The sequence below is a fragment of the Peromyscus eremicus genome, chromosome 7 (assembly GCF_949786415.1).
Source record: "Peromyscus eremicus chromosome 7, PerEre_H2_v1, whole genome shotgun sequence".
Lineage (NCBI taxonomy): Eukaryota > Metazoa > Chordata > Mammalia > Rodentia > Cricetidae > Peromyscus > Peromyscus eremicus.
Window position 1 is genome coordinate 30,550,324 of NC_081422.1, and position 14,387 is coordinate 30,564,710.

General features: G+C 49.9%; 1 protein-coding gene across 1 annotated transcript in view; it reads left to right on the top strand.

Moving 5' to 3' along the window:
- The window catches only part of Kirrel3 (kirre like nephrin family adhesion molecule 3), a 124,907-nt gene that overhangs the window by 24,401 nt on the left and 86,119 nt on the right, over positions 1–14,387 (top strand). Inside the window, exons 2-3 of the mRNA XM_059266741.1 lie at positions 7,670–7,819; positions 13,478–13,627. Coding sequence (XP_059122724.1) covers positions 7,670–7,819; positions 13,478–13,627 — 300 coding nt within the window. The remainder of the gene's footprint in view (positions 1–7,669; positions 7,820–13,477; positions 13,628–14,387) is intronic.

Consider the following 14,387-nt stretch of genomic DNA (forward strand, 5'->3'; position numbering starts at 1 on the left):
AACTGGCAATAACCGTCCCTGGAATGAGTATTTTTACGTTTCCACCAAATGGTCACTAATCAGAGCAGATGGCCACAGTGGAGCCCTTCCTATGCTGTTGGCCAGGTGCTCTGGGAGCCTCCAAGGCTGGCCAGGAAAGGATGCTCTGGAAGAACCAGGGGGGCCCAGCTCTGGTCTCTACCTGCAGATTTCTAATGGGGCTCAACAAGAGAGCTGTAGGAGTTCCATTCTTGGCTCACCATGGCATGAGCTGCTTGGGAGCTGGTTTACATATCCATGTGTGGATGGAGTGACAAGAGCCCTTAATGGAACACTGTGCATACAGGATGGCTTATGTACAAGGCCTGCATCCTCACAGCACTCACATTACTGTCCTCCCTTCTGGGGACACCAGGAAACTGAGGGTCAGAGAATGTAAGGGGCGTGCCCCAGTTATATAGGTAGTGACATGGTAAAGTTCCTTCTAGGACCAGATTGCAGCTATGTCCTTCCTACTGTGCAGGACTTGGGCCCTGGAAGGTGACAATATTCAGGTACTCTGGGAGGTAGCCGGGGACCTCACCCATCATGTGTTTGATATAGTTCTTCATGTCCCAGAATGAGTTTGTCCTTCTCTGCATCCCCCTGTCACCACACACTCCAGGAAGCTTCTCTGTACCTCCAACTCCCATCTTAAACAGGCTCTCTATTGTATATATTATCAGTGAGTGTGTATGTGTGTGTGTGTATGTGTGTGTGTGTGTGTGTGTGTGATAACGGTACACACGAGGAGGTTGGAGGACAACTTTGTGGAGTAAATTCTTCCCACCTTTATATAGGCTCCTTGCATCGAGTTCAGGTCGTTCGGTTTTCACAGACAGCACCTCTACTCCCTGAGCCAGCTCACCAGCCCCCTAGAAACAGGGGTTTTTATAAACTCCACACAAACTTTATATGACCTCTCTAAGATGGTTGCATGACCCTTTATACTCTAAAGTGACCATCCAGGAACTCTCAGTAAATCCCAACAGAGGTCCTGAGTTTAGAGACGGGGTAGGCAGGATTTTAGTTGAGTGCCACCACCCACAGGCATGATGCTGGCCATGCACATATGTCTGCAGATCATAGGCTCTAACAGCAAGAGCAAGCTTCCCAGGCTCACCAACTTTCTGTCTAGGACACTGACGGCAATGGCTGTATTCTCTCAGCCAAACTGGCCAGCCTGATATTAAAAAAAGAGGGAACTGATAATACACCCCTGAGCCTCCAAGCTGGGCTCCAAGCATGAGGGGTCTGCAGCAGGAGGCAGGTACATAGCCTCCGATTCTGACCAGGCTCAAGGCAAAGTGTGCACCCGGGCTTGATCTCCTGGGCTGTGCCAGCTGTCAATCCCAACCCCTGTGTCCTGGTCCATGTTCCTCTTTCTACCACCAGGAAAGCTCAGAGCAAAGACCTTTTCCTGTGAGTGACAAGGGAGTTAAGACACTGAAGGACCAGAAGACTTGGGCCTGACAGCTGTGTGTGGCAGAGATCCATGACGACCATGGTGTCTCCAAACGCAGCATGGGAGGATCCCAGTCAGCATGGGCCTGGAGACACTGGCCATCTTTTTATCTGCTCCTCACCCAGAGAGACCACAGCACCAGAGACTCTAGAGCCTAAGAGGACATGCAGCCCCGTCCCTTCCAGAGCTCCCAGGTGGCCCTCAGAGCAGAATGGTGCCTGGGCCTGTATAGAGGGAAAGAAGATCCAGGGAAGTTGCATGACACCAAAGAAGTGGGAAAGACATTCTATGCAAACAAGAATTTGTTCAAAGCCCAAACTGGAGTGATGGCACGTACCTGCTATTCGAGCACTCAGGAGACTGATGCAGGAGGATGGCAAGTTCAGGAGTCATATGGACTACGTAACAAGACCCCACCCCAAAAGGAAGAAAAACTCAAGTTGGTTAATAAGGATAACGGAAAAGGTTCAGCTGAAGAAGTGAGTCCCAGAGGCCAGTTCTATACTCCCAAGCATGCAACGTGCCCATGCACCATAGGAGGAGGTGACGTGGAGTCAGGGAAACCCCAAGGGAATCCCTGCAATCCAAAAGGCCCTTGGCCTTGGGTGATCTGGTTGGTGGTATGAGTACTGGATGGAGAATTAGAACTGGGTGCAGGCACTCTGCTCAACAGCCACAGTGAAGTAGTGCCAAAAGAACGGGGTTGCACAGATTCTCCAGTTTGCGTTTACCTGGGGTAACTGTGCAAAGTTGTGAACTTGGGCAAACCCCTTCATTTGGGTGAGCCTCTGCATGTTCAGCAGCTTCCTGACATACCAAAGATGCCTGAGACGATCAATTTATGAAAGGGCTGTTTTGGCTCATGGTTTAGAGGGCTCCGGGGCTTGGTCAGGGGGTTCTATGGCCTCTAGGTCAGTGCAGAACAAAACTACTCACTTCAAGCTGAGAAACAAGAGAGAGAGAAAAAAGTAGGGCCCCGCACTTCCCTCCACGAACACATGCCCAGGCTGAGGGGATGCCTCAGTGAGAAAAGCACTTGTCACTTAAGCATTAAGACCTGAGTTTGAATCCTCAAATCCCTATGAAGACAGTCTCTGTAGGACACATCTGCATTATTCCTATGGCAAGATGGGAGGGGGAGACAGAAAAATGCCTGGAAGCTCAGATGCCAGCTTGTCTGGAGTCCACAGTGTGAGCGATAAGGGGATCCTCTCTCAAATCTGGTAGAAGTGAAGACTGGTGTTGGTGTTGGGCCTCTGGCATCCACACATGCACCATGGCACAAGCACTTTCACACACAACCACACACACACACACACACACACACACACACACACACACACACAATGACCTAAAGACCTTCCATGAGGCTCCACCTCTCATGGTGCCACTACCACCTTTCAAAAGCATCAAGCTGGGCCTTCTGGAGATGTCTAAGAACCATGCTACAGCACTCAGTTCACTTGTAAAGTGTGGTTATGACGGCTGCCATGCATCACAGAGCCGTGTGTGTATTCGACCCCACAAGCCTGCCATGCAGTGGGTTTCACATAAATAGCTCAGTGGTTTTTCTGTCCTGTGAAGCCGATCCCTTGTGACTCCAGACCTTCCTGCTTTGTCTCTAACATTTCTCCCTCTGTGTAGCGTGCTCAGCACAACATCTACCCAGTCCGTAGTTTATAACATGACAGCTACTTTCCCACGGTGAACACAGAACTCAGGAAACAAACCAGAGCTGACAAACTATAAGCATTTAACAGAGGGAACTTGATGTTCACATGCTGTGCCAGGCACTGGGACAGAGAGGTGGCTGTGCTCCTGTCCTTCAAGAGATACACCACGGGTCTCATTTGTTTCCCAGCATCGGGTGGATAGTAAGTGTGCAACAAGATTTGGGGAAACCGGTGGCAACAGTTGATCTTGGTGACCACGTGATGGACTGAGCAGGTGGTGAGACGTTAGTAAAGCAGACCATGCGGGAGTTTACTGAGATTAAGGAGAGAATAGCTACGCTGAGTACAGGTGGCACTATCCCCTAGGCTGGGAGTCAAAATGGATGAAAGAGAAAGAAGAAAGTCAGTTTGTCTAGGGTGGAAAGGAAAAGGGCCAAGGAAAAGGGGAGCAAGGTGGGGGAGGGGGCTTCTCTAGAAATGACCCCACCTATGCCTTGCACATGGAGCTCCCAGGAGCCCTTGGCCAGGAAGGCCTCAAGATCTGTGCCAAGGGTGAAAGAGCATGCGTTTTCCCTCCACGCCCTCTACTGTAGCACTCCAACTTTCAACTGCTCTTCTAATCCGCCAAGTTTAAGATCCATCCGTAAAAGCCTCTCAGCTTTAAAAGAAAAAAGTAATTTCATTTATTTTTTAATATTTTTTCTTTATTCTTCGACAATTTCATGTGTATACAAACGTATCTTGATCCTATCTACCCCCCAGCTTTCCCCTCTGGCTCTCCCCAGGAACCCCTCAATATGTCCCCTTCCCACCTTCATTTTCCCCATCTCTCTCTCTCTCTCTCTCTCTCTCTCTCTCCTCTCTCTCTCTCTCTCTCTCTCATAATCTACTGAGTCCGATTAGTGCTGTGTGCTGGAATGCTGACTGATTCTATTGACTTGCTCTTGTACAGGTCTTGGGCAGGTAACCGTAGCCTCAATGAGCTCATGAGGGCAATGGCCATGCCGGGTCCAGAACACAGCATTGCACAGCTCTCCGCCCCATCATCCAGCTCTAGTGTTCTTTCTGTCCACTCTTTCTGTTCTCTCAGCCTTGAAGAGTGGGGGCAGAAGATGATAGAGATACACCTCATTTATGGGTGAACACTCGACAGTTACTTACTCTCCACACTCTGACCAGTTATGAATCTGTATTAGCTGCCTCCTGTACACAACAGAAGCTTCTCTGACAAACATTGAAAGCAAGGCTGAAATCAAACCATAAAGATTTAGAAGGCAGTTGGACAACTTGCCCACTTAAATAGTTCCCTTCCTGGAACCTCTGATCTCCTTTGCCATGAGCTTTTGACCGGGTTTACAGTATGGGGTACATTTCCCTTCTTTGGAGGGGGCCTCAAATTCAATCAGAAGGCAGTTGGTTGCCCCCATACCCATCATGCCAATTGTACCAATGGGCACCTCTCGCCAGGCAAGTCAACACCGTACCATTCAGGGTTCACCGCTGGATAGTTCCATTAATGCCTTCTCTCCTGCAGCCTGAATAACACCCTTTCTGAAATGTAGCCAGTGAAGACAACGTTCTCACTTCAGTTCTGGCTTGATCTCCATAACCTAAGTATGCTGTGTCTTCATAATATTCTAGTTTTACCATCTAGTTAGAGTGGGCAACTAAGAGCAATGTCCATAGCCTATGCTGTTTGGGAGGTCCCGTATCCCACACCTGGCACGAAGAGACAATGTAATTGCAGTGGCTTGAACATAGTGTGAAAATATTAAAATTGGACCAAAAAGAAAGACTGTTGGTTGGGGGTACTTGGCTCCCACCCCACCCCCCCAAAGAACTTGCAAATCACATCCTTTGGATGATTTTGAGACTCCTGTGCCCTCTCACCCTAGAAGCATGCTTTCCACAGAAAATCCAAGTGGATCCAAACATAAACAGTGGATGACTAAAGCCCCATGTGGCCACCATCAGAACCGCACCTAAGCAGTTCTCTGGCCTCGCCTGCTTTGCCCTCCATGTGTTACTGGGAAGACCTTGTATATGCTCCAACTCCTGGTTCTGAGAAACCCTCCAGTGTGGCCTTGTGATTACCCATAGTTGACCTCCCCGGTGCTGCCCCTGACCCCTCCTCCCAGGGTTCCCTACCATCCAACTGGCCTGATTTCCATGATGACCATCTAGGACTCACCTTTGCCCTGAGGGATGGATGCCCCCAAGCATCTTCAACAATCTCCTGTTCCTTCTACCAAGCGTAAGAAGGATGGGGTGTGGTGTGATGGACAGACAGGCACCTCCTGCCGAAGCTCCTGATAAGGGACGTTGGAAGCCTGGGCCTCACTTCCTTTAGGGCTTTCTCATTACAGCCCCTTTAGCCCCTGGCTGACAACCTGATAACTCTCTCTGATCACACAATCTTCGGCTGCTACTGCAGCTGCCTTGAGACTGTCCTTGCAAAAGATTCTGGCATAAAAGATTAGAGCTGAGATAGAAGCCTAGGAAAGGTGTCTTCCCTGCTTCCTTCTCTTCTTCCTCTCCTCCTCTCCACCTCTTCCTCTCCTCTTCCCCTCCGCTCTCCATCCTCCTTTTCCTCCTCCCTTCCTCCTCTCCTTCTCTCTTATTCCTCCTCTCCTCTGCTCTCCTTTCCCTTCTCCTCCTCCCCATTCCCTTCTCTTCCCCACTCCATCCTTCCCCCTGTCCTCTTCCTCCTCCTTCTCCCTCCTCCCTTCCCCTCCTCTTCTCTTTCCTTTTCTTCCTTCTCCCTTTCTTCCTCCTCCCTTCTTCTTCCTCCCTTCCCTCTCCTCCCTTCTCCCCCCTCCTCCTCTCTTCTCCCTCCTGTTCCCATCTCCTCTCTCTTTTTCTCCTCTGCCTCTCCCTCCTCCCTCTCTGGATCCCTACTTTATGGCTCCTCCCTTCAGTCCTCTCCCTCTTCTGTCTCATCTTTTCGCTCTTTCTTGTCTTGGTGCCAGAAACAGCCTAATTACAACAGAAAACTTGAAGATACAGAGTAAGGGGGAAAACCCACTACCCAGAGCTGATTAAAATCTCCTATGTAATCTAATTTGTAAAGCTCAAATCATAATAAAATGTGTTACTCCCACAATTCCGGGCCAATCTGATTTTTAATGAGACTCCTCAGAGATGTTGCCAAGATCCCATCAGGCTGCCAACTCCAGACCTTCCTGCTGCCCTGACTCTCTGTTGCTCTAGGGGCCCCATGCCCTCCCTTGCACCTCAGCTCCCCCGATGCCCATAGTTTGGCCCTGTGTAGGGCAGCAATCCAAGTCCAGGTCATCTGTGGTGCTATGGAAAGGAGGCAGCAGCTGGCTCCGGGCTCCTTTCCCTTCATTGAATAACTATCTCTTCAGGGATGGGGTAGGGAAAACTGAGGCTCAGAACTCAAGTGGACCCCATCCCAGGCCCAGCTCTGCCACTCATTATCTGTGTCACCCTGGGTAGACTGCTGTGCCTCTCTGATCCTGATTTGTCATAAAATGGTGATTGTTTTTCTGCCCTGAAACATTACAAGTCTCTACAAGAAGACAATATGAGAAGCACTGGCTACAGTCATCCCAGATTGTCAGGTCCCACTGTCCACTCAATTGTGGCCTCCCAGGAACACCGATCATATTACTTCCCTTCTTCAGTAACTGTCCCCAAGCCAAGGCTTAGGGACCCGCATGGAGCCTAGCTCAGCAGATGAGACTAACCCTCAGAGCCAGAATGAGGCAGGTTCACGGCCCCCACCTGCCTCAGATAGCCATTGACAAATGTCTCAGTTCCCAGTCCTGCAGAGCTGTCTGAGGGATACTACTGTTAGCACAGTTCACCAGGCAGTACACCCAGTATTGGAAGTACTGAGTCAGCTCAGCACTACTCTCCTTTTGTCCGCTACTTATGCCAGCCTCCGAGCTCCACATAGACAGAGTGCCTGCTGTGGTTAGGCTGTGACCAGACCGAAAGAATTCATGAGCTGATGTTTAAGATCTCAGCACAAAGCCTGGCATCTCATGTGTGCAGCAAACTATTTGCTTAATAAAATATGAACCAATAGCTTCCATGGTTGTGGCATCTTGCTTTGAGGTGTGGATGAGAGGCATGGACTCCCAAGTGATTTCCAAGGGGGAGACTCTAAGAGCCAACTGCAGAAAAGGATAGAATAAGAAAGTTGTACATAGACATGGCCACCAGCTCCTACCAAGGCCCTACTAGCCACTCAGATTGCCTGGATTGCCAGGTTGAACTAGATCCATAATCACTCCTGAGCAAGTGGAATTAGGTGGGAGTCCCCCAAGAAGAAGGGAGGTACATGCCATGGTGGCTGAGGTTCATCTCCAAAGTCAGCATCAGGGTTGGATGGAGGAGCTGGAGTCTGGAGTCTGGAGTCAGCCCCTGAAAGATGAGAACAAGGCTGGAGTCCTCGGGACAGCCTAGCTCTGCTTCTAGAATGTGGAAGAAGTCATCCAGGAACTGTTGCCCACGCTGACTGACCACTGTGCCTCTCCCTCTCCAGGCCAAGTCTACTCCTTCAGCCAGCAACCCCAGGACCAAGTGGTGGTGTCAGGACAACCGGTGACGCTGCTGTGTGCCATCCCGGAATACGATGGCTTCGTCCTGTGGATCAAAGATGGCTTGGCTCTAGGTGTAGGAAGAGACCTCTCAAGTGAGTACTTCCAGATTCCTCCACTCATACACAAAGGCCCAGTGCCCACACTGCCTCATCCATCTGCTCCACTATAGAACTCCCATATTCCATCTCCAATGTCATTCAGGGCTCCAATCCCCAACCAGCTCTGCAACTCTCCAGACAGGCAAGAGCTGGAGCTAGATCCCTAGGAGCTCAGGAGCCTCTGGCTATATGAGTACTGACCCCCCACTCTTATGGTCAGTCCTCAGCCTACCACAGAATCCATTCCCAAGCCAATGTAATTCCCATGAAGTCTGATTTCCAAACATCATGTGCTCCTGTTTCTTGGCCCAATATGAATCCTCATTTATCAAGGCATGATCCAGCTTCCCACCTAAGGAGACAGCCAGTGAACTGAAAACTCATAAGAAAACCTGCTTCCCCTAGGATTCCTCTCATGATGGGAAGAAAAGGCAGGAAGGGTTTACACTAACTGCCAGCCTTGTTCAGCCACCCAGGCAAGCTGCACCGTGGTGGCCTCCTACAGCTGCTACTGACTGGCACATCAACTCGGCTGTTGGTGCCAGGCCATGTCATTTGGTAACTATTTTGCATGGCTACCTCAGAAGTTCATCTAAACACCTCGCCAACCTACACTTTCCCCAGGGCATAAAGAATCCAGCCATCCTCATGTCACTTGCCTGTTCTGTCATTACTCTGCCCTGGGATGGGTAGGAAAGGGGTTGACTGCTGGGCTGATATGCATGATGAAATTTAGAAGGACAGATCTGGGTGTCACTCTCCAGCCATCTGGGAATGGCTGGGAATGGGGGATGGATGAGAAATATGCATTCAACTGGTAAGTAGCTTCACCTTGTTCATGCTGTACAGCTGCAGGAAAATAAAAATCGAAGTGCGCTCAGAAACACTGGGGCTGGGAAATTAATATTTTAAAATGTGAGTTATGTCTTGCCAAAACTGTATATTGAAACATTATAGCAATGGTCAATAGCAGTCACAGGGCCTAATGCGGTAGCCCAGCTGAGCATAGATAAAAATACCCAAGAATATCTCCAAAATATACTGTGCTGCCATAAAGTTTAAGTGTTATGGGAACCAGCCAACTTCAGAGATACTCAGCTCTGGTACCCTGGAGAGATGGGGGCGGGGGGTGCTATAACCTTCCCAAATGAGAATTGCTTATGCTCTGGACAGCTCTGAGCCTGGACCGACACCATGACTGATGAAGGGGACTGTCTGGACTTCTTGGTCAATGATTATCATCAGCCTTTGGTCAGGGGCAGCGGCCAAGTGGAGGTCCCAGGTCACTAGGGACAGATCATAGAGTGGTCGTCAAGGCATAGGTAGCTGCATTTCTGGTCTGAAACTCCATTCCTAGTTCTCTGGGATCCAGGATCTGGGCCTGCTGGGTACTGAAGACAAGTTGATCCAATGGTCTGGCCTGGCTTCCACTCGAGCCTGATCCAGTCACTGAGGAAGACAGGCCCTGGACTCTCTCCTGCAAAGCCTATAAGCTTAGGCTCCTGAGAAATATCTGCCCTGTATTTAATCATCCATTCCCAAAATGCCATCCTGACAATAATGATAGGTTCTCACAGGCTCCATAAACATTGCTTGTTTGCCTGGTCAGAAGGAACAGAATAGAATACACCTGAATTCAACAAAGATCTGCTGAGTGTACAAGGCAGGGAATCGGAGGGCCAGTGTCCCAGGACTTCCCGCTACTGTAGCTCTGCCATCTTCCATTTCAACCATGTCACCCTCCTCAATGCACTGGACATGAGTCTCTCGTTGACACTGTAATGTCTTTCTGGTCACCAGGACTGAGACACCAGAAGAAAAATGTTTGTCAACATGTCTTTGGGTGTTCTCCTAAGAAGACCAGCACTTCTCAGATGTCTCGTGAATTGAGATTGTCCAAAGGGAGAAAAAGATTCCACACACCCCTTTTATTTGAAAGATAAACAGAGTAAGAAAGCCAGGTGGTGGTGATGCACATATTTAATCCCAGCACTTGGGAGGCAGAGGCAGGTGGATCTCTGTGAGTTCAGAGCCAGCCTGGTCTACAGAGTAAGATCCAGGACAGGCACCAAAACTACACAGAGAAACCCTGTCTTGAAAAAAAAAAAAAAAAAAAAAAACAGAGTAAGAAAAAAATTGATCCAATTATATTTCTAATCTCAGCCCATGAAACTCTGTCTGCTCCCTTCCAACATGGACACCTCCACTCTAACTCCCTGACATTGGTACTTTTTCCAGTGTGTGTGTGGTGTGTGTGTGTGTGTGTGTGTGTGTGTGTGTGTGTGTGTGTGACATATACATGCATGTGTGTGCAAGTGAGTGTGCCCATAACGTTGTCTTATGGTTTCTATTGCTGTGAAGAGACACCATGACCACAGCAACTCGTATAAAAGAGTTAATTGGGGCTGGCTTACAGTTCAGAGGTTTAGTCCATTATCATCGTGGCAGGGGGCAGAGTGGCACACAGACAGACATGGTGCTGGAGAAGTAACTTAGAGTTAGTTCTACATCGGGATCTTCAGTCAGCAGGAAGAGAGAGTGACACTGGGCCTGGCTTGAGCATTTGAAACCTCAAAGCCCACCCCAGTGACACACTTCCTCCAACAAAACCACACCTACTCCAACAAGGCCACACCTAATAGTGCCACTCCCTATGAGCCTATGAGGGCCATTTTCATTCAAACCACCACATGTGTGTTTATAGAAGAAGCCAGAGGTCAAAGATGGGTGTCTTCTTCAGTCAGTCTCTACCTAATTTTTGAGACAGGTTCTCTCACTGAACCTGGAGCTCACCAGTTGGCTGGACTGAATGGACCGTGAGCCCCTGAGATCTACTGGACTCTGTCTCTTACCCCAATACTGTCATGCCCAGCTTTGGGGGTGCTAAGGACCTGAACTCAGATCCTCATTCTTGTATAGCAAGCACTTTACTCACTGAGCCAAGCAGTCTCCTTAGCCCCGCCGTTTGTACTGAAGTTAGCATGGATAGAGGATAGGGGTGGACGTTGGTAGCTGATACCTTTAATTTCAGCCCTTGGGGAGATTAGTGTAGAACTGACATAAGTTCAAAGCCAGCCTTAGCTACAGAGTGAGACCCTATGTCGAATACTCAGTATGCAATAGGCATTCTACATAGATTATCCTGTTTTAATCTTCACCAATGAGGGACAAGCATTGTCCCTAACTTACAAAGCTGAAGCACCAGGAGAACAGAGTGAGGTGGACATAAACTGGGGTTTGAACCTACAACAGGACAAGAGCCTAGTCGCTCTGAGTCTCTGATGCCGTGGAAGGAACTAGAAATTCCTCCGTCGCTCTGCTCCTGTGTGTGTTTTCCAAAGATGCTGCCAATCCTTGAGATAGCATCACAGCTCGCTGCCTAATTAGGCAAATACAAACAAACCCATCAATGATGTTTTTCCACAGCTCGGGAGAGTGTGATCCTGCTGCTGATGGCTTGCAAGACAACAGAAAAACACCAGCTCCATCCAAGATGCCTGTGGGGGACAGACCTAATTGCAGAGCAGTAGGGGGCAGTGGAAGGGGGTGCTGGAGGGCAGGGTGGCCAGCAGCGTAGAGGCCAGCAGCCGTTAGAAACCCAGCCAGCTTCACCTGCCTGGGCTTACTGCCTTTGCCCACCAGAAGGCAGGTGAGTGGGTGAGATGTGGATAGTGCCCTCCTTGGGTGCAGCTGATCCTTGGCAGCATTTCTGGTCGGCCCTAATCAGCTGTGGAGGTCAAGGTCCTTCAGTGTCATGACGAGGACAGTATGGCCTCGGTTGTACAAGAGCCCACAGGACTTGTTGAGTGGTGTTCTGGGAGACCGTGGCTACCCACCCCACTGACCAGGAGTAGGCACTGATGGGTCCTGGTGCAGTCACCCCCAGGGAGTCCTGCCCCACCTCTCAACCACCCTTAGCTTAGCCAGAGTGGTCTCCGAGGAGAGATGGGAGCCAGGGCAGAGTCGAAAGAAGGGGCCCCTGCAGAATCCCATGGTGCAAAGGATGTGAGGGAAGCAGAACTCGGGTGAAGGGGTAGAAGGATAGCATCCTGACAGGACACTAAGAGGCTTCGAGCCCGAGACCCCAGAGAGAGCAAGGGCCAGTCTATGGCTGTGGCTGAGTCGATGTTTGCATTCAGCCAGCCGGCCGCAGCAACTACTGAATGATTCATCATCTTCAAACTTTTAGTTATCTATTATTCATCACCAGTGTGTGTGTACTGAGGCCCCGAATTCCTAAGTGTCCTGAGTGCCTCCTAAGTGCTTAATCAGGCCCTGGGGCTTGGCGGCGGGAGGTAGGAATGCCCAGAAAGGGGCCACTATGGTTCAAGGTGCACAGTGCCCAGCATCTGAAGGGTGAGGCGGCATTCCCATTTCCTGTGTTTCCTTGATCCTTTCCAAGTAAATCCCTTCTTCCTTTCTCATTCCATTTCTCTCTTGCTTGGTCCACTCTTTGTGAATCTCAGAGTCAGTCTCTCTCTCTCTCTCTCTCTCTCTCTCTCTCTCTCTCTCTCTCTCTCCTCTCCTCTCCTCTCCTCTCCTCTCCTCTCTTTCCCTCCCTCTCTACCCTCCTCTCCCCTCCCAACTCTTAGCATCTCCTTAGCAAACTCCACTGAATACAGATTCAAATAAGCATTTCCCATAGCCAGGTCTGCCTGCTCAGCATGCCCTATACTTTTGTCTCTATTTTCCTTAGAGCTTAGAATCAACACCAGACACACACACACACACACACACACACACACACACACACACACACACCAACATCCTGGGAAACTATTGCTTTTGTGCTCCTTTACACTGAGATCAAAGACCTGAGCCAGTGCCAGAGGGCTCCCACTGCTGCGACTCTTTATCCCCAGTGCCCACCCCACCACCCCAGCCCCCCTGAGCTAGGAAGGGAAGTGATACTTCTCTCCTTCTCCTCTGAAAGCCCGGTCATTTTAGCCTGTGAAATAAATTAGCAGTACACAGATGAACAGGGGAAAACATGAGAGTCACCCATAAAGTAAGAGGCTCAAAAAGAGCCTGAAGGTTGGGGCTCTGGTAGCACATCGAGCTCTAGGAACAGGAGAGCCCAGGAAATGGCTCATCGGGTAAAGGGGCCTGTCGCTATGCCTGCTGACCTGAGTTCAATCCTTGGGACCGACATGATAGAAAGAGAGAACTCACTCCCACAAGTTGTCCTCTGCCCTCTGTGTGGGTGGCATATCTGTGTTCACACACATAAAGAAACAAAAACAACTGAAAAGAGAAAAAAGGAATTAAAAAAATAAACAAGAGCTTGGGGTTTTGGGGGTGCGTGGCCCTGTAAACTAGGGAAGGAAGCAGTGAGGAAGCCACTCAGAGGAAGGCTTGTCATATAAATAGTTTCCTGTGTTCAATCACCAGAAGGCTACCTGAGGTCTGCTCTGTCCAGGACAGGTATTAGATCCCTTAGCCCGTCTTCCAGAAAGATCTCTCTTTGTCAGAAGGGAAGAAGTCAGACAGGAAGACTTCTGCCTCAGCCACAATTCACTAGACGGACATTTCCTTTTTCAAGAGAGTTTTGGGAGCCAGACTATCTAAGAGGGTCACAACATCTCCAAATAGGCCCCTGGAAATTGGCACCGGGACTATTTTGATCTCTCATACCTTCCTGCTTCCTCCCAGGTTACCCCCAGTACCTGGTGGTGGGAAACCACCTGTCAGGAGAGCATCATCTGAAGATCCTGAGGGCTGAACTGCAGGATGATGCCGTGTATGAATGCCAGGCCATCCAGGCTGCCATCCGGTCCCGCCCTGCACGCCTCACAGTCCTGGGTAAGTCACTTGCACACAAACATGCAGGGATTACATAAGGACTCTGGGAAACACCAAGGGCTCGGCTGCTGGAGGGTCCTTTGGACAAAGTTGGTGGAGGAAGGCTCTCCATTGGATATCGTCCCATCTGCCCTTCCCACGCCTGCTCTCTCCTCTTCCTCCCCATCCACAGGGGACAGAAAAAGACCCCCACCTTAGCAAATCATACCGCCACCACCTGTCAGTGTCCTAGCCAGTGTGTTCGGCAGCACACTGGCGAGCAGAGGAGGCTTCTGGGTGCTCTGTGGTGCAAATGAGGCCAGGCCTGTGACGGCAATGCAAGGTCAGAGGAGAATACAGCAGTCTGAATGCCCTTTCCTCCAAAGCTGACCTCCAAAGGGGCCAGACAAGCTCTGTATGCCCTGACCTCTCTTAAGAATGAGCCTTGTGGGTTGGGGATTTATCTCAGTGGTAGAGAGCTTGCCTAGCAAGTGCAAGGCCCTGGGTTCGATCCTCAGCTCCAAAAAAAAAAAAAAAAAGACTGAGCCTCAGGGTTAATCCTCCATGACTTCAGTGTCCATAGGGATCACCAACGATCCTTGTTCCAGACTTTTCCCACCCCTGCATTCCCTTGGAATCCTGGTTCTCTCTGGTCATTCCAATGAGATTTCATTTCAGGACCTTATTCTAACCGCTTTCCCCCTTGGTCTTTGTTTCAAATGTCCCTGGGACAGCCCTCCTGACGAGGTCCCCACTTCCTCAATGGGACAGACCTGCCCGA